Source organism: Diadema setosum, chromosome 1, assembly GCF_964275005.1.
Source record: "Diadema setosum chromosome 1, eeDiaSeto1, whole genome shotgun sequence".
NCBI lineage: Eukaryota > Metazoa > Echinodermata > Echinoidea > Diadematoida > Diadematidae > Diadema > Diadema setosum.
In genome coordinates, this window is record NC_092685.1 from 17,811,225 (window position 1) to 17,832,978 (window position 21,754).

At 38.4% G+C, this 21,754-nt stretch overlaps 1 protein-coding gene across 1 annotated transcript in view; it reads left to right on the top strand.

Moving 5' to 3' along the window:
- Nucleotides 1-21,754, top strand: part of LOC140234526 (fasciculation and elongation protein zeta-2-like) — an 87,519-nt gene that overhangs the window by 19,574 nt on the left and 46,191 nt on the right. Inside the window, exon 2 of the mRNA XM_072314571.1 lies at nt 13,996-14,104. Within this exon, the coding sequence (XP_072170672.1) occupies nt 13,996-14,104 (109 nt within the window). The remainder of the gene's footprint in view (nt 1-13,995; nt 14,105-21,754) is intronic.

Genomic DNA, 21,754 nt, shown 5'->3' on the forward strand with positions numbered 1-21,754 from the left:
CATGGAAATCGAAAATAAAAACCTCACGAAATATTCGACGTATACAGTAATTCATATCTGTATTCACCTTATCATTATTTTGATGTATAGAATTAGATTTCTTCCAAAGTTAAATGATTGACTCTGAGAATTATTATGACAATGATTACCATATATTTCAACTGGTTGATTACTTTGTGGTAGCAGTCTTTTGTTGTAGGTTGGCCTTATATGCTACACATCTATTAGCATTATTTTAATTATGAATCTTTTATCCCATCTGCCACGTGCATCCTTCATTCATGTAAATTTATTACTGCACTTTATCATATATTTGTATGTTGTGTGGGCATAATCGCCCACGCAATGATCAAATAGGACCTTGTACACTTGTTTTTGCCATTTAATCATTCCCTGGCAGTATCGATGCAGAACACTAATATCATGGTATCATTCTTCTTTACATTTGCCAGGACCTTAATTTCCAGGGGCCCAAAAAGTCTGGAGGCCATGCACGAAATTTGTGCTGTTTTAGCTTGTATCAATGTGACATACAGCAATGCTCCATTCAGAGAGATGGGAAGAGACAGTCTCTTCCCACCTCCCTGCTCCATTGCAGTAGAAGTTAAAGTGAAGGACATTACAAGGTTATTTGCCATAGCCTATCAATCAATTTGTCACAAACATGTCAATTCATTGTGTACATGTACATTTGTACAGTAGGACTACAGTGTATACCGGTATTACGTTTCCTGAAGCTCTTCTGCCACAGTAAATACTATTAGCTCAGAAATTAAAAGCAAGGAGTATTTTATTGGAGGAACTGTGGGCTTTTTATTTGTTAGTTTTGTGAAAGACAAAATTAAAGTTTCAAAAAAACAAAAACAAAAACTTGACTGACACTGTCAGTTCTCATTTTCAGTGAGAAAATAAACATGACTATTAAAATTAATGAAAATTGTGCCCGTGCCTAAAACACAAACATGCAAGATTCTAGCCGTCAGCATGATTGACATTATGCTAAACTACGTCTGTACCACCTTTGTTTGAAATATGCAGGTGGATGGGTATTACAAAAAACCAAAGAAAAACAAAACAAAACACCAACAAACATGGAGGCAAGCTACTCTCAGAAATAAACAGAAGCATTAAATGAAAATGTTTGGAACATTTCTTCTTCTCATTGCCAAGTCAGTATAAACATCAAGATTTGCAACTTGCCAAATCATTAATTATGCCAAATCATTAATGGCATATTCAATTATTGGCATGGAATCATAATGGGGGGGGGGGGGGGGGTCAAAAGAGATCAAAAGTAGCATGCCTTCCTCCTTTTTTTAACATTGTCGCTGAAATTTGAGGTCAGCTCCATAAATGCATGGTGCATCCAGCCGGTAGGCATAACATCGCCTTTTCAGCAACAATCTATACACAGGTGTGTGTGTGTGTATGTGTGTGTTTAAGGTGATTATATTCAGAGAGATGATGGGAGTGTCACTACACCTCTTGACAATCTAACCATACACCCTTCTTAAAGAGGTCAGGATTTTCCCTGCCTCTGCTGTTGGCTTGTTTGTGTTACCCCAGGCTGTGAGAAAGTTTGCTTACACCACTCACAGAAGTACAACCTTTCACAGAAGGCATCACAGAAGGCATCTAGACGCAGTGAAGAGTAATGAAAACATGAAACGGATGATGTAAAATGAACTGGCTTCCGTTTACCTTCCAGTCTGAAAGTGTGGGCTCGTCTGTGTGTGTGTGTGTATGTGTGTGTGTGTGTGTGTGTTAATTTCCCAATACGCCGACTGTTGTGATGTTGACTTGCTCCATATCTAGACTAGATAATGCAAAGCTCAAGCGTGTGTGCTCCACAGTGCTTGGATGAGTCAGCTATTACTTAATGCATGGAAGAGTGAGCTTTTGCCTGGCTCTAATGTAATTAAACGTGGTGAGCTGGGGGTTTTCAGGCTCAACACGTGTCATGCTGATGCAGTGAATATGCATTATACTTGTATGAGATACAGAGCATATTTAACTCATCAACTACCATACATTGTAGTAGCTAATCTAGACCAACCTGTGCCCAAATGTCATGGATCATAATGTCTGCCTCAGGAAGTATTGCAAGTAAATGTACTGTCAGGAACTTCATTGAACAACTTTCAGTCAGCATACACTCTCCAGTAGGGTTGATGTTGGAAGTATGTGTAATGCTGGTCAGTAACAATAAATTGTTGACTCTTTTGAAAACATACATAGAAAAAGTTACCTAGCTAGCAAGTTATTCCTGTTAATATTCCTGTTTCTTTTGTCTTATTTATTTATTTAATTCTTTTCCTATTGTTAGTATCTTCATATTGCTGAAATTGTGTAATAATATGACTTTGAAATTACAGAGCTCTGTAACACCTGGACTCACCCCCTATATAAGAGTAACTGTAGTCACATGAATAACACTACTTATTTATGTTTTGCCCATTTGAGGTGATGCATCAATATTTGGATGGTTACCGTGCAACATAAGTTATATTTTTCAATTTCATTGAAATTGTTGCCAATCTTTTGCTTGGGTTGATACACAGTACATCTACCCCCTCCCCCCGCAGAGTATATTTTGTGTGAACATATTTTTTTTTATGCCTCCACCACGAAGTGGTGCCGTAGGCATTATGTTTTCGGGTTGTCTGTCCGTCTGTCCGTCCGTCCTTCCGTCCGTCCTTCCGTCCGTAATGAATTTTGTGGACAAGGTAACTATCAAAACCTTTTGAGGTATCCTAATGAAACTTGGCATGTATGTGTATTAGGGGGTGAAGTTTAGAATTCTTTTAGAATGTAGCCTTAGGTTAAGGCTAAGTCTAGCCTCATGTACCACGAATTAATGTATTACCGAAGATGCACATAAGTTGAGGAAGTGGCAATTCAGCTGAATATCAGGCTACTTTGAAGTGTATGTAAGGAAAGTGTTTGATGGCAATGTGTGTATGTATGTGCATGTGTGCATGCATGTGTGTGTGTGCATTTGTGTCTGTGTCTCTGTCAGTCTCTGTGTCTGTGTCTGTGTCTGTGTTTGTGTTTGCGCCTGATTTTTTGCAATGTCTGTGTTTAAGATTTTTTTGATATTATCATTGTGGGAGAGTTGCCAGTAATCAACATGTCTACAAGTTGTATAAAACCAACCAAAATCTTTTTTTCAACTTTCACATAATGATGTTTGTGATGGTTTTTCTGGATCAGTGGTGATGGGTGTTTACTTAACAGTAATATGTTAAATTCAATGTGAGGATTTTGACCAGGTGATCTCTTATGAACTGTAGAAACATGCCAGCTCTTTACACCTCTGATGTTTTCCCTGAAAGTATTACTTTTGTTTGATAAACAAGATAGAATGTTACAACATGAATAACATTGGGTGAAGATTGAACTGTTCTTTTGTATTCATTTGCATTCATCTGATCCATCTGATCCAGCACCTTACAATGCAGCACATCTATATGAAGGTCTTGGTTTCACTTTATTCAGACTTTGGGAATTTGTGATGATGCATGCAAAGGAAACAAGCCAAATAGCTCTATCACACACACACACACACACACACACACACACACACAAATCCAACTCAATAAATTGTTGATGGTTTTGCAAGCTCTGTTTGATAGCCAACTGTATGTTTTCCATTTGAAGAGGGCTGCATACCTCTACAGAGTTCATAATAACAAGCATTGAGTCATTGAACTGTACATGTCTTTCAAGTATTGTTCAATGGTGTGATCTTTCTCCATTGGCTGGTTCAATCAAGTAGCATACTGTACACATGAATGTATGCCATTTATACATGCATAAAATTTGCTATATATGAATGACTGCAGATCTGACACAGTAACAGAATGGCTGATCACAGTCATATATTCATATATAATAATATATATTCACATACATTGTATATATTCATATATTCATATGGATAATATATATTCACATACATTGTATATATTCATATATTCATATAATCATATATTCATATATTCATATGGACCTGTTGATCATTTGTGATTATTTGTAATTATTTGTAATTACACAGTTATAGACAAGCCTGATTTCACATAGACCATGTACAAAGTACAGCCGGGCCAAAGGCGGGGCCTAAGGCCGGACTCAAGGCCACGGGCCTTAGCCCGGAACCAGGGGCCCAGAGCCCAAGTGGGCCCAGGCCCAGGGGCCCATAGCCCAAGTGGGCCCAGGCCCAGTGGCCCAGGTGGCCCAGGGGCCCTGGTGGCCCAGGGGCTCACGGGGCCCAAGGCCGGGCCGAGGCCAGGAGCCTAAGTGCTGGCCCAAGGCAGGGGGCCCAGCCAGGGGCCACCAGACTGAGACCACTAAGAGTACCAGTCATGACTTGCTGTGATAATGATGTGACAGACCTGTGCATACACATATTATGTAAATACACTGTACAGGGCTGTGCATATATGTAAATACACCGTACACTAACTATACGCAGTCATGACTTGCTGTGATAATGATGTGACAGGCCTGTGCATACACATACAGTATTCATCGCATAATCGGGACAGGTTGGGAGTAGCAAACACGGCCCCTTTAAGCGGGGTGCCCGATTTCGCGATGAGCACTCACCATACACTAACGGCATACGACATGTACATGTAGTGCACACACACACACACACACACACACACACGCATACTGACGTACTGTACATGTACATGAATACACAACCACGCTACCCCTCGGCGCGACCCTCTAGCTCTCCCTGCATTCTCGCAATGATGTAGAGTAATCGCAACTGGGTTCTTCTTTTGTCACCTCTCTCCGAACACAAAATATGTGGATTAAAAGCTAGCACTTTCTTAAACATTCGTAGAATTCTTGAACACGTAGGGCGTTCCGTATTAAATACATATCCACAACCATGGGAAATGATTACCCAGAACTGATGTGGGAATGTCAATGAAAAGTCCTTCAATCATTCAATCATCATGGCTTGATTGTTTACTTGCCGCGATCACTGCACTGTACATGTGTTGTCAATATGTAGCGATCTAGCTCGCCATACACAATCATGTACAGAAAAGTGAAGGCGGGCAGCGAGCTGAAATGTACGTGTACTGGATGGACGGAGGTCAAAACACACCAGTCCGAAGCTTGCTTTGTAAGTTCGATGTAAACGACAACTGATAGGGAATCTCTGAAATATTGTTGTGGTATTTTGGTAGATTTTTTGTGTAAGATATCAACAAAATCAAAGATCGCTTGAAGAAAAATTGTCCCGTTTATCAGAGGTCCCCGCCCGATTATCCAGTGAAAATAACATGCATTGGAAATGTTTCTGGGAAGCGTATGTCATTTAAGCGAGGTTCCCCATTATCAGATGCCCGATTATGCGATGAATACTGTATTATGTAAATACACTGTACACTAACTATACACAGCCCAGTTGCTGTATAAATCGCGACAGGGCTGTACCTGAGCAGCCCACAACACAGACCAAACACAAAGCAAATTTTACGATTGCATTTAGTTTTGATACTTGACATCATTTTTTGTCACCTCAAACGCATCAAAGACAATCTTTATTAATGAGACTTCATACCGTACCTGTTTTCCTGGGGTTATTTGTGGGAATTCTGCGATCTGGGTACTATTCGCAAATCTAACAACATGTGAAAATGTCAACTCTACGTAACGTGCATGTGTACATTTCTGTGTTCACTGCTGTATTCCATGAACATGAATTCAACAACTACTGTTACAGTACTGTATATCCTGTAATATGAGCTGCCGGGACAAAACTCACATACGCTCTGATTCTGTATAGCAATCACTTTCAAAGCAATGTATTGATACATTTCTGCCAGCTAAAAATTCTTACATGTTGGTTCACCCATGTGAACAGGTACAGAAACTGAAGCCTTGGTGATGGGTTAAGCAGAATTGCTGCTGTCCTTGCAGTCCCACTCATATGTTTTCATGTTAGTCTAATGCTAGTTTGTGGCAATAAGAGAGTGTGCCAAGCAGTTTGCCAAGCAGGGATTCAGCTGGATGTCGAAAGTGATTAACCATTCTGATACTTGAATTTAACAATACCATTTAACAATTCCATACCACCTAAAACCCCAATCCTATCAAATTCTTTAGAATTTCTGCTATCAAAACAATGATTGGATAATCTGCAGACAAAGTAGATTTTTTTTTCTGTCACAAATCTGCTGTTACTGTGTTATTACCTCCGCCAAGGGGGAAGGTTATGTTTTCGTGACCGTTGGTTTGTCTGTTTGTTAGTTAGTTAGTTTGTCTGTGTGCCAAATAACTCAAAAACGAGTTAGGTAGGTAACGAATTTGGATGAAACTTGCAGGAAAGGTTTAGATTGATACAAGTAACAGATGATCAAATTTTGGTAGTGATCTGAGAATTTTGGAGGAATTTATGAAGGATTTTTGATATTTTGGCAGGTAGGGTCAATGAACTTGGGAGTTCAGGCTGCGCGTATTTGAGGTTTGCATGCGCGCACTGAAGTGCGTGCTCTAGTTTCTGCTAGGGCGAGGCGCGCCGTGCAGCTGAGGGTTTATGACGTAACAAAGGCTTCTTTTTGGGGAAATTGGGCGACTTTCACCACACAGCACTATAAGTATGTATGGGTGGAAATCACTTCTATGGAAGAACAAGATCAGTGGTGGAAATGAGCTGCATGCTTGGCGGAGGTCTGCGCTCTCAGAGTGCTTCTGTAGTTTTGAATGTCTTCCTCTGTGAAAAATGTGAAATCAATGAACGGAAAAAATGTGGTACCTGGTAAATATTAATAGCTGTGCACATTATTCACACATGTACTATACAATGTATGACAGTAGCATATCGTCGCTGGAGTGACAAGACCTCGTATCTCAAAAATGCCAAAATTTTTTTTTTTTTCAGCTTAATGGTCAAATAATGGGTCAAGTGATGTCTTGGCCAAATCCTAACTGTCTTACTCCAAAAATGAAGCCACCATGACATGTCAAAGGAAAGGCTTTGCCATTCACTATAGTACTTTGGCCGCCATGCTTTTTTGCTCTCCTGAACATTTGACATTTTTGAGATACGAGGTCTTGTCACCCCAGTGACGAGATATTCACTCACAAAAAAACACTGATACATGTAAAGGAGTTAAAGAATCAGCAGACATAGTTTTACAAGATGTATTGCAGAGTTCAATTAGTATTAGTATTAGTAGTATTAGTATTAGTAGTAGTAGTAGTAGTAGTAGTAGTAGTAGTAGTAGTAATAGTAGTAGAAGTAGCAATGATAATAATAATGATAATAGTGGCTACTTGTATAGCGCACAGGTCCGCTTTTTAGTGCTCATGGCGCTTTATAAATGAAAAGATAGATATAACACATGTTCAAACATGACAACAGAGAAGAAAATGGCAAACAACAACAAACACATACCAGATAAAGAATACAATTGTTCTGAACATTATAGACTGCAATTATAGTCCTCAGTGTGAGAGGAATAGGTAAAGTTTTGAAGTTTGGATTTGAATGTTTCTGTAGATGACAATTATAGCTGTACACACAGAGAAAATGTTCCAGTTAAAGAGGAACGTCGTCATACGAAGTGTATGTATTTCACATTTCTCAGTATTTTCAATCTTTCATATCCATATGCAATGGGCATAATGGCTCATTTGCATATCATTTGCATAGTATGCTATCATGGGGTGTGAAAGTATGCTGAGTGTTGACATATAGGTCATCCACTCATTGTATCCCCCGAACAGAGTTCGGAGGATACTATGGATTTGGCCTCGTTGCGCCGCGTCCGCCGCAGAGATTTTCTTGTGAGCACTCTACTGGCTGCAGTTCTTCTTAGATCATCTTCAGATTTGGCATGAAGGTGTGTTATGGTAAAACGAAGACGCCTGTTGTTTTTGGTGATGGTACCCTTGCTTGTTCCGTCTTTGTACATGAAAAAGTAAATTCAACGGGGTCTTTTTGTGTGTGCGACGCTGGCCTTGCTTCGTGACCAATTTTTTTTATGCCTCCGCCAACGAAGTGGCCGGAGGCATTATGTTTTCGGGTCGTCCGTCCGTCCGTACGTACGTCAGTCCCATTTTGTTTTTGTCGATATCTCAAGAACCGTGTGGTGGTTTTACATCAAACTTGGTATGAGGGTATATCCTGGGGGGATAATACTTTATTTGGATTTTAGGGTCACGGGGTCGAAGGTCAAAGGTCACAGGTTATTTTGTGAAAAAAAAGGTTGAAAATTCATGTTTTTCTCCATATCTCGCAAATGGTTCAAGGTATCTTCATGGAACTTAGTATATATGCTTGTTCCAATGGGCAGTGATTATCTAGGGAAGTTGGGGGTCATGGTTCAAAGGTCAGGGGGTCAAAGGTCAAGGTCAACTCCTCAAAATATCACTACTTTCCTTATATTTATGCAATGCCTGAAGGTTATTTTTTTGAACTTGATGTATGTATGTATTACCCGATATATATATTCTGTGGGAAGTTTCTTGCCAAAAGGTCAAAGGTCAAAAGGTCAAAGGTCAAGTGAAAGTGTTGAATTGCACTTTTTCCTCCATATCTCAAAAGTAACTCAAGGTATCATCATGAAACTTACATATTTATGCATGTTCAGCCTAACAGTGATTCTCTTTGGAACTGTGAGGTCAAAGGTCAAAGGCCAGGTTTAGATAATGCTATTTTCCCATTTGATACTGAAATTATACTTTTTCTCAATACCTTGAAAATAACTCAATGCATAAACTTATAAAAAGGTCAAAAGTCAAGTAAAAATCATCAGTTCCCCAAATACGTGCACTCTGACATTTTTAGTCATTCATCCAATTGAACGTAGTTCTAGGAAAGTGAACATTCAGCACATTTGTGGCAAACCTGTCATTTTAATATTTTGCCAATTGTGTGAAACTGTCATCACACATTGTCAAGACATTGTACTATAGACCTATTAGGAGAACCATGCATTATGGCGGAGGCATACACCAGTCGCCGTAGCGACATTTCTAGTTTTTTTTTTTTTTTACAATAACCACCTTGCTTAGAAGTGTCCTGTCTCACCATTATTGATGAGAAACATCAAAGGCAAACATTCACAGACAGACTTCTTGCAGAAGGCTATGTATTACATGTACCTGCTGTTGTATTCAGGGTGCAGAGAGCACAGAAGTGTAATGTGTAATACAGTTTGCTTGCACGGCGTGTCATTGATCACCAAAGTGTAAAGCATCCTCACCACATCTGTAAATATAATTCGGCTGGTAATGTGCTCTGCAAGCGTTACGGAGTTGTAATTGATTCCAGGCCAAATTGCATGGAACAACGTGAGGGTGATGTCTATTGCATTACACACTCCGCTTGCATCCTTGACTTTCAACTCCTCGGTGTCCGTGTAGTCTCATTTCAAGTCACTTTATTTCAAAATCGCTTTATTCAGAGGGAAAGAAACTCTTGATTCAAACTCAGTATGATTTTTTTTTCTGTGAATGAAGGCTGCATTGCAGGGATTTTCTGTGAGATGACAGTTTTTCCTTGAACCTATGAATTGTGTTGAGGGGTTCACATTAATCCCATATCCGTCACAACAGTCATATTATTACAATGCACAGAACTTGGACGTAGGCCATTCAAATTCTGTCATTTTGTCTTTAGCGTATTATACTTGCCTGTGATTGCTGTGAAAATACCATGTAAGTTTCAGTCCACAGTAAGCATTTTAGATTAAAGACAGACAGATAGAAAGATTGATAGATAGATCTATAGAAAGGTAGATGGATTGAAAGATAGAAAAACATGGTACTATAACTCGTCTGTCATGCAAATGACATTCAGCTTTTGCCATGATTCCTTTTACATGCCTGTCTGTTTCTAATCCTGCCACTGTTCCCCCGTGCTAATGTTGTATAGAATCCCACTTGTGTCTGTGATTTGGGGTGATATCCAGACTGCCTTGTGTTGCTATGGTGACGGGGAATTAATCCTACCCGAGACATTTCCTCTTGGGCTTAAATTGGAATGTGATATGACAGTGAAATAAAAGGTTCTCTTTCAAGTACTGCTTTGAAGTGGTCCCCATTTCTTGTAAACTCTGACATTTGTTTGAGGTGTCTGTACTTTGTTTTTGTCGTGAGATAGAGTCTGTCCGGGTAAAAGTACAAAGCAGAACAAGCGGTAATGGTGGGATTGCAGGATTGCATGATGGAATTATCTGAAATGTGAGGCACCATGTATGGCAGCCCTCCGTGTAGATTTCAGTGCCCTCCATGCGACAAGACTTGTGACATTTACCTCAGCCACCTTTTGAATCAACCTCTGTACTCTGAGGCCAGAGATCTGTGGGAAATGTGTGTGTCCTTCCTGTACAGGCTACACACCCGGGGCGAGTAGAGAAGAAGTGGGAGCGTTGAGGGCCCAAAAATGTGAAAGATACCAACCGGTAGGCTCTAAGTGCATTTTTACCCTGGGTCCTCAACAATGTCTTGTTTGAGATGATCGGCAAGATTCTACTCGAAGACCTCCTTGCATTAGCAAACACATGCCACCACCTGCCCCGTACTGTTGAAGATGTTTTTACTTTGTGTGGTTTTGAGTGAAATAGTGATTAGAACACTTTGGAACCTCTTGGGATTTATGTATATATATATATATATATATATATATATATATATATATATATATAAAGAACTAGAAGAAAAAAAAAACAACCAACTTATGAGTACTTGGTATATTATGGTGTGTTGCTGTGTCCTTTGTAAAATTATGAAATGTTTAACAGAAGCCATTGTGTACATGCTTAGTATGTGAACCCACCAGGGGGGTGTTTCATCGACGCTTGTCGAGTTGTCGGCGCTGACCAATTTCAGCAAAATCCTTGGTTTTGATTGGCTGAGATGCTCTGGTCACTGACTGTTACTATGGTGATTCAAACGTTGATGAAACACCCCCCAGGCTTCTGTGTTATCAATAATTGTGAAGTGTTAGTCTGCAGTTTAAAGTTGTAAACAGAGCTAGTGTATTCATGTTTTTGTTCAGCTCACAGCTCAAGGTGCATATAATTGCCATATCCTATTTGAAATCTCACAAGATGATGACTGTGTAATTACCTTTCGCTTTAGAGTTGAACCATCCATACTGCTAGTCTCATGAAAAGGCAGAATTTTTTGTTCTGTGCCATTTTTCATGGTGTATTTTCTATTAATCAAAGGAGTTTATACACTTGCATAGTGTCTTTCACTTATTTATTCTTGTTTCATCTCACATATATCACTAGTTTTGATACCAAACACTCACCCTATATAGTAAGTGATTTTATGGCTGTTAATAATATTGCATATCCTACATGATAGCATACATATCATATGTAACACTTCTGGTATTACAGAAATATTTTATGAACATTTCTTTGTAATGGCAGTACAACTTATCGGTCTATTGTTTGTTACTTTGCATAGGCCTATAGACTGATCCGACCTGACAGCAAAATCGGCCACGATGTCCCATGAACACATGCATGATGCAAATGCACGATAGGCCTATGGTGTATATTGCAACTGGCATGCACCCACAGCAATATTTTTGCATTCAGCATTATGCATGCACACTTGGGATATCGCAGTTATGTTGGATTTTATGCCAGGTTAGAATCAGTCTATGTAGATTCGGGTTAGGAGAAAATTATGATGAAAGGAAAAAAACAACAACAAAAAGACAGGAAAGAGAGAGAGAGAGAGAGAGAGAGAGAGAAGAGAGAGGTAGAAGAGAAAGAGCTAGAGAAAGTAAAAAAAAAAAACCCTGCTTGTATTCAATTCATTTTCAGTCAATTTATTCACCATTATTTCAGGAGTACACTAAAAAGACACACAAAAATACATACTGTAATTATAAGCAAAGTAATTAGTACAAAGAAAAAAAAAGAGAACTTATTGTGGACACTCCACAAGAAGCAGTGCTTATAATCACACACTGGTAGGGCCCCAATCACACTTAGAAATTGATGTAATATAGGCCCTAAACATGAAAGAGAAGGAGAGAGGAAAAAAAAGTCATTAAACAATACAAGACCACCAAGTAATTGGGAGTATACAAGTGCATCTTCTCTTTCCACCTGGTTTTATTCTATGGTAGCTTTAAACTTTTCTGGAAAAAGCAGATCTACCTCCTGCAAATATATATGGCTCTGCCCATGAAATGTCAGGCATGTGTACGGAGGTGATAGACCGGCTAAGAACGGTCATGATCCAAATATTTTTTTCCTGACCTTTTGATCTTTCCCCATAGTACTTGTCATTAGATATGCCCCCTTTACTGTATATCTTTGGAAATGTCTATTTGCAAAATCCCATTTGGGTGTTCCTATCCTAATAAATCTGTGTAGAAATATTCCTGTTTAGTGATATATTTTGGTACATAAGGCCCGTTCACACACAAGGGAAAAAGTGCGATTTAAAAATCGATTTTCTTATCGCGACCAAAATTTCGACATTTTTTCCAGTGTGGACAGAAAAATCTCACTAATTACCGCGATCCTTATCGCGATCCAACTCGCACTATTAGTGCGATTTTTCAGAATAATCGCGATTATTTTGCCAAGCGTCGTGTGTGTGAGCGCGATCAAGATTCGGAGATCGGTATTTTTAATCCCATCGTTCGTAGTGCATGCGAAACTCTATTGGGACTGCGGGGTCAGTCTTCGGTCATGCAAGTTTCGCGCATGGGCAATTTGGCCACTGATCGTTCTTTCCTTGCTGCGAAGTGCGATTTTTCCCTGTGTATGAACGGTCGGAAAAAAAAAAATCGAAATTTGGATCGCGATTGAAATTTCGATTTTCGTTGTTTGTGAACGGGCCTATTCACATCCCTTTGAGATATCCCTGTCACGTGACCTTCTGAAATATCCATCTTGGTATATTTTTTTCAGCTGGATAAAAAAAAAAAAGGAGAAGAAGAAAGAAATTCTGTTCTTGGAGATGGTGCAGGGCTGCTTTCCAGAGCACATCAGTAATTCATGCAAGCCTGATAAATGGCCCCCATTGGCGTCACTAGATGAAGGGAATGCATAATGCAGCAAAGGTTGGGCAGGAATGAAATACAGAGTGACGTGTGGTGATCATGGTTGTCCATGATAGCCGTTGAAGTGTGTTTCATTTCATCCTAGCTTTTGTTTTGACAATTTTAGAGCTCCTCATTGAAGTGTGTTTTTATATTCTTTATAACTTACTTCAGGGATATAGCCTGCACTTTTGGATTTTTTTTTTGTTTGAAAAAGATATATGGGTTGTTAAACTTTAATTACTCAATAAACCTCATTTGATGAGCGGAGTTGGTTTGAGTAGGCGTGAAAATGCATTTTTTCTCAGTTCTTGCCAAGTTCCATCTTTACAATGAAGCTGTTTCATATATATAGGTCTATGTCTGAATTGACCTTCATGTACATTGTATATAGTGTAGATGTCAACTCATGAATGGTATATACAAAAATTGTAGGTCATGCATGTGATAGTATTGCTTTTTTCTATTCTTTAAACTCTTTATCATCATTAAAGCATACCATTATCACATAATGTCAAACATATGTTTCATAACGTATGTTTCATGTATTCATGAAGTAGCATGTTCATGTACCTCTTGTTATTTCATGTTTCATAGTATCCATATAGAAATGACATATCATTTTCTCTTTCCTTATCTAGTTTGCCCTGAGTTTTATAGATTTGCACCAGAGTAAGATTCATTCATTTATTTATTTTTTAATTCATTTATTTTATATACAATTAATTTTCATTTCATTTGTGGGAGGGAGATTTGTAATTGATTCTTTCTCACAATTGTCAGGGAGTTAGAAACCAGTATTAAAGCAGAAATCAATTATCAGTGGCTTGATGTGTTGATGAATACTGAGTATTCATATGCAGGACTTCACCATTTTGATGTGATAATCAATCTCAAGGTAGTCTACAATGAATAACTGTATATTCATCTTTCTGCCTATGTCCACACAGGTTATGGAAGCAGGTTACAGACCAGCTTGGCCAAGTCATGCCATTGGACTGGCAGAACTCACACACGAGACGGAAGCACATGCCTACCCTGCGGCTTGTCGAAAAGAGGGTAAGATCCAGTAAAGACAGTTGCTAAAAAGATGTTGTGTGTTCCTACATGCAGCAGACTACTTTTTATTATATCCCTCATGTAAAGTTTCTTGCCATAGGATTATACAGAGCACGAAAATGGTGTAGTTTTACTAGCTAGCTACGAGCGGCTGGATGCGGTGCAAAGAGTTACTAGCCAGCATGATATAGTACTTTTGGGAATCCACGATCTGCACCCAATCGTGATCGTGTGATCGATATCTACATTTCTCACTTTAGAATGTACGCAGTGCGCGTAGTAGCGATACTTTAGCTAGCGACAGTCCTGTGGCTTGTAGCTAGCTAGGCGCTAGCAGCGCAAAGCGAGAAGTCGTATGGTAGATGCGATGTTGTGAGGGGATCCTACATTGACCATACCATAAGAAGCATGTCGCTGCGCATGATGTCAGAACTGCCTTGTCATGTTTTATTAAAAATGTTACATTGACAAGCGTGATGCAGGGTGTTAAGGTGCAAAGCAATGCGCAGTGTCAGGATTGTTTTTATGACGTAACTATTGTTTTGCTAAAAATTGTTACATTTCACAGAGTGACGGTGCAAAGCTGCACACAATTTTAGAACTGCTTTGTGACATCATTTTGCAAATAGTATACTATTTGCAAAATGTCGTCATAGAAATGAGGTCATTTTGCAATTAGTACTTTATGGAGTGTCAACTTTCTGAAATAGCTGAAAATACCTATAATCATGTGAAGCTCTTTCAACCAATCACCAGAGGATTAATTTTTTTAATCCAAAATATAATACTGCTTTTTCTTCTTTCGATGAATGTAATGCTAGCAAGACTACACATTGTACATACTGATAATATCTTGTATCAATTCATGGGAGCATCTTCAGTGTTCTCCCATAGGGCCCTGATGTTGCCATTTCCCCTGCATTGCCAGATGCTCATATGTGCACTAAGGTCAAGAGGAACGGTGTGGGTAAAACGTCTCATCCTGGGATTATCCACTGATGTACAAACGTAAATGCCATGCAGGATTTAATCCCAGGATCTCCTGTGTGAAAGTCCAAAACCTTATCCCTTTGAACCATGATTCAAAAAGAAAAAACAAAAATCACAACATGTTTGTATGCAATAATCCATCTGGAAAGATAACATTGTCATTAAACAACTGCCTGCAAGGATGCTGAAATGATCAATTAAATATGGATGGCCTCTGCCATACACAGGCCAGTATGCTTCACAGCGATGCTGTTTCGCCCTAATGTAGGCACGCTTCTATGTGTAAATACTGAGGTAGTATATGTAATGCGTGAGCACACGTATCAGTGCGAGCTAACAGGCACACACACAATACTATTATGCTTTATCTGACTAATGCTTCAAAAGACAGTGTATGAAGCATGCATCAGATCCTATATGTTTCATATTTTACAGTGTTATTTCAGGAAACTGTATGAATTTAAAACCGTATTGAGTAATCCCTTCCGTAACACATGAAGAGTTAAAATGCAAAAACAGATCATACACATCCACTTTATATCAATTGAGATATTTACATGTAGCATTAAATCAGCTGAAAAACTTCCCTTTTGTTTTTGAAATACGTGTGATATTTTTACATTACCTTTTGAAATCTTTCTTATGTAATGAGTGCAGTATTACGTTGAAAGGAATTTATTGTTTGTCTATTTGATGATAACCTTACTTAAAAAATTTGAAAATGATATTTATCTGATTTAACCTTCAAACTTATTATATTGTCTCCAAAGTTGGAAATTGCTACTTTTTCTCCTGAAAATCATATTTATTTACCATTCTGCTACTGTGGTTCTCAATTGCAAATGTAACCACGTGCGCAGTTGTCTAAATTAGTCCTAATTTGATAAATATCATACACATGAAATATATGGTGTAAAGTGTATATTGTCACAAATGTGGAAATTATAGCCAGAACCATCATTGAATCATTTTGGTCATGTAGACCTGTATTTTTCATGTAAAAGACAGATATTCATTTTTTTCCCCATTTAAGTTTAACCTTCTTTTAAACAGATATTCCATTTAGCACACTAAGAATTGTTTAATAATTTGCTAACTTGATTCATATCTGATTAAGATTGCTACCTTGCTCAAACTTGATTGAATATTTTACATTGTTGCTTTTTATGCCTCCACAACGAAGTGGTGCCAGAGGCATCATGTTTTCGGGTTGTCCGTCCGTCCGTCCGTCCGTCTGTCCTTCCGTCCGTCCTTCCGTCCGTCCGTAATGAATATTGAGGACAGGGTAACTATCAAAACCTTTTGAGGTATCCTAATGAAACTTGGCATGTATGTGTATTAGGGGGTGAAGTTGTGCCTATCAACTTTTGGGTGCACATGCTCAAGGTCAAAGGTCAAAAGGTCAAGGTCAGATACATAAAATTTCACTATTTCCATCATATCTATGCAATGCCTGAAGATATTTTCTTGAAACTTAGTGTATGCATGTATTACCCGATTAAGATTCTCTGGTGAAAGTTTTGGTCATGAGGTCAAAGGTCAAAAGGTCAAGTAGAAATATTAAAACTTCACCTTTTTTCTCTGTACCTTGGAAATTGTTCAAGGTATCTTCATGGAACATAGTATATATACATGTACTGACTGGCAGTGATTATCTAGCGAATTTAGGGTTCATGGGGTCAAAGATCAGGGGTCAAAGGTCAAGGGCATCACTTCAAAATTTTACTATTTCCCTCATGTTTATGCAATGCCAGCAGGATTAATTTTTTAACACTTGGTGTATGCATGTATAACCTAATAGAGATTCTCTGGAAAGTTTTTTTTCTTTTATTTTTGCCTCAAAGGTCAAAAGGTCAAAGATCAAGTGAAAGTGCTGAACTAAGTTTTTCCTCCATATCTCGGAAGTGGCTCAAGTTATCTTGGAACGTACTACATATTTATGCATGTTCTGCCTGACAGTGATTATCTTATGAATCTTAGGGTCAAAGGCCAGATGAAAATGGTAACAATTTACTATTCAATACAGAAATTGCACTTTTTCTCCATACCATGAAAATTACTCAATGCATAAGCGTATGAATGGGTCAAAGTCAAGTTAAAGTCCTTAAATCCCAAATACATGCTCTCCTAACCTAGGTCAAGGAAGGTGAACATTCAACACATTTGTGACAAACTTGTCATTTTAATATTTTGCCAATTTTGTGAAAATGTTATCACACATTGTCCACATGTACTATCTAGACCTGTTAGGAGAATCATGCATTATGGTGGAGGCATACCAGTCGCCATAGCGACATTTCTAGTTTATGCCTATTTTAGAAAGGATTCTGGAGGCATACTACACAGTGCATGAAGGTCATATCAAACATGGTGTAATGCTTATCATAAATACATGTACTGCTCTCACATCACTAACTCTGCAAAGCATGACTGAGTTGTATTGAAAATGAGCTTTTTCATGAAATCCAAGAGTAAAATTTACTCCTTTTATTCATTATTTGTTTGGCTTTCAGTAATTAAAGAATTAAATTATAAGAGGTATTTAGACTATTGAACATGGAATATTAGGTATACACCATGGGGAAATTAAGAGTTCATACACGTTAGTTTCATGTTTGCATAATGGTTTAAAGATCCATTGTAAGTATAAGCCTTATGGATTTGTTTTCTGCTTTGAATTCATTTGTACAATCTGTGCTGCAAAGCATTATGGGCAAATGTTTCATAATTCAGAGGGCATCTTGAGTAAAGACCCGAAGAACATGTTTTCTACCATTATGTCATCTGTAAAGCATTTGCTGCGGCCCCCCTTTTTCTCCCCAAAGCCTGCAGGCACTACCACTCTCTCACTGTGTGTTCGTGCCTCCGTCAAAATGTCATCCGTTTTAATCAGCAAACAGTTGAAATGCAAAACCATGTTTTGAGAACTGTGTATGTTTTCAGTCTCGGGCTCTGGTTTTCAGACGGCGCCGGGGTGTCTGGAGCTGGTGCTCTTGATGGCAAACCTGATAAATTAAGAAATTCCTCTACTGGTCCGCTCTCTGCCTGTCTGATTTACATCTCTCTCTCTGTTCTCTCCTCTTCCAATGTCGCAATGCAAACATTCAACTACACAAGGAAAAAACAAAGGATTTATTTCCTATGTGAAGTGGAGTGGAGTGGAGTTGAGGGATAGGGAAAGCTCAGAAAAAAGGGGAAAAAACACACTTTTGTGGTAACTGAAAACAGGAGACATTCAAGTTCAAGATTCTGTGTTGTTTTCACATGACAGATTGTGTATATTTACATTGGTACATTGTGCTGTGTACACAAGAAATGGATCCCATTCGGCATTAGGGCACTTGCCATTTTATTGTTTTTAACGTTTTTGGGTAATTCCGTGAAGTTGGGGCACAAAGTGTGCATTTTAGCATAACTCAATACTAATTATGCTATACATATATTGTTTATAGGCTTTACATTTGTATTGAGACCATACATTTTCCTGGAAATTTTGTACCATTCAGACTCAATTTTGATGAAGTTATTAAAACGATATGTAACGGTGTCCTGTAGCATCGTGACGTGTCCATGTAGCATCGTGATAGTTAAAATCTGGTCCTAAAAGACAAATTAATGCAATTAGCTTAACCAAAATTTGATATAATATGCATAATTACTAGATTAGTCAGATAGCTAAATATCTTAACTCTCCTTTCCACAGTTTTACTTTTACAAGAAAATTACACAATGTGTCACTATGCTACGCGGTGTCCACCAAATGTCACGAAAAAGGACACCGCATAGCATCGTCATACATTTTGTAATCTTCTTTTAAAATTAAAACTGTGTACAGGAAATTTAAGATATTTAGCTATCTCATTCATATCTTGTAAATATGCATATTGCATCAAATTTTGGTCAAGCTAATTGCCATAATTTGTCTCTTAGGACCAAATTTTAAAATATCACGATGCTACATGGACACGTCACGATGCTACAGGACACTGTTACATATTGTTTAATAACTTCATCAAAATTGAGTCTGAATGGCACAAAATTTCCAGGAAAATGTGTGGCCTCAATGCAAATGTAAAGCCTACAAACAATAAATGTATAGCATAATTAATATTGAGTTATGCTGAAATGTATTTTTTAAATATCACGATGCTACATGGACACTGCCCCAACTTCATGGAATTACCCATTTATGAATAATATTGAGGTTCCATGTTGATCGGTTAAACACTAGCGAGGTATCGATGAAAGTACATGTGTGCGTGCATATCACTATTGTTCAGGACATATTTGAGAGAAAAAAAAAATATCGATAGTGCGATTGCTCGATTGAAAGAATCGGGTGGTAGACTAATTAGTCTGTTTCAAGTCGTTCTTTATTTTTGTATACTCTTCAAAATTTACTTTTGAATTCCAATAAATACACTTTGGAGTGACAAAAAATTCTAATATTTTGCAGAGGGCATATGTCTCAATTATATTCTACAAATATAGTAAGCATGATACTCAGGGTATTGGTACATTTTAAATTCATGGCTGTGATGCTAGTCACATGAGAACAGTTTTTTTCTAGAGACTTAAAAGATGGATTAAAACTCAAGGAAATAAATCTCCAAATTTAGAGAGCACTATCATAATTATGTATACATGTGTAGGAATTGCGATGTAATTCTATTCAAACATGACCAGTTTAGAAGGCCATAAATAGATGAAGTGTTCTGCTAAGATCATGAATTTGAACTTTGCCAGGTGGCTTACTCGGAAATCAAGTGACATTCTACTCCATCTCTCCGACAGATCATTAAGGAAGCGAAAAGAATCAATCGCGCAGTGTTGGTGATGAGCTGCAGGAGTCGTTAGTTTCTCTCACTTTCATCGGGCACACTTGTCATGTGATTATACAGTTCTTGCAAGGCACTCAGTACAGTCTTAACTCAATGTGCATCCCATACTGACGTCATCAAAGGTGCCATCTTCACTTGTACGAGCACCTAGAGACGGTTGGGTATGATGAGAATGAAGGCTGGAAGAAGAATGCAGACTGCAGCATCATTTCAACAGAATGTTGCGATGATCTTCAGAGGTTCAAATGCTGAGAGCACTGTGGCTTAGTGGATAAACTTCTGTCCCTTCAGCAAGAGATCTTTGGTTTGAATCTTGTCCGGCCTTTACACCACCGGACAAGACACATAATGCCCACTAATGTTCCTCTTGACCCGTACGTGTATTAAAGGGGAATGAAACCCTAATATAAATATGGATTGAGTGAATACATATAAGTAGCAGTATTAGTATAACACATCAGCAAAGTTTGAGAAAATGAGGGCAATCTAACAGTTATAAGAGCTCTCTCTATGCATTGCAATTTTTTCTTTCATCATACATTTCCCATGGCCTATTTGAAGTTACAGATCACTTTTTATGTAGTGGTATTTTTTTTTATTGGCTCATAAACTGCTGGTTGTACAGTGCACTGGACACTAACATGTGTGCTAGCTTTCAGAAAGATATGAGCATAGACCTAAAAATCAGGAGCTGTCATGAATATGTAGATTAGCTAGCGTCCCTGCACTCACAGAGAGACCAGAGCCATCAGTAAGATGAGATATTTGTGAATATCATGATCAACGTTGCACAAGTCATAGTGAGAAAGATGGTGGTAACTGATCATCAGACTCATGGAAGTGCAGTGGGAGTCTTTCAAGAATGAAGAACAATCTGAAGCAAAGCATGTCATCATTTGAATTTGTATATAATGGTTTCACGGAGAGCTCAAGATGCCACTGTGTATCTCCTGGTAGCAATGGTTTTAGACCAGAAATTACACCATGACAAAACTATGATTGTAATTTTAATGGCCATCATTATTAACTGTGTAGATGTGCAGTCAATGATAATTTGTGTGCAGAAGTGCTTACATCCATGATAAGATGTGCTTCAAGAGCCAACAGTAGTGGCAAAAACAAGCAAATACTCATCTGCATTGATAATGTTCTGCAAGGGAAAGATGAGGTCTTTGCATTGGATGAGTAGATAATGCAGCGACGCTGTTTCAACATCAGTTATTCATGCAGCGTGTGTCACCTTTCCAGCGTGCGTTGCAAATTATTTGAGAGACGAAGGGAGAGTTATGAGCCCCTGAAGTTGTCCTCTGCCTTTCCGCCCTTCGTTTCCCCCGTATGTCTTTGGCCCTGTACAAACATGGAGTCACTTTGTGGCTGCATTGCCTCAACTGAGAAATGTTCAAGATGGAGTACGGGTAGTTCAATTATTGGGAGAGGCCTTTAGCTAAGAAGGACAAAAAAATGTGAAAGGATCAAAAGCTCAAAGATTTTTTGCTGTCTCGGCATCTTACAGCAATGCAACATCATGTTAAGTGCTTTGAATGCCCTCTAAAAGCTACAAAGAAAGGTAATTTACCTTGGAAGGAGTGGAAAAGCTCAGACCTATAGAGTGACTGAATGCATCTTTGATGTTGGAAATAGAAAGTGTACAACGGAGAGACATGTTTTGATAATGCCCTTTTTAAATGCTCTTGAACACAAGACCAGCAAATGGTCATATAACACATAACTAATGATTTGTACATAATTTCAAATGTCATAACTACAAAAATTCTGAACAATGTAATAGGGTTCATGAAGAAAGCATTATATGTCTCTT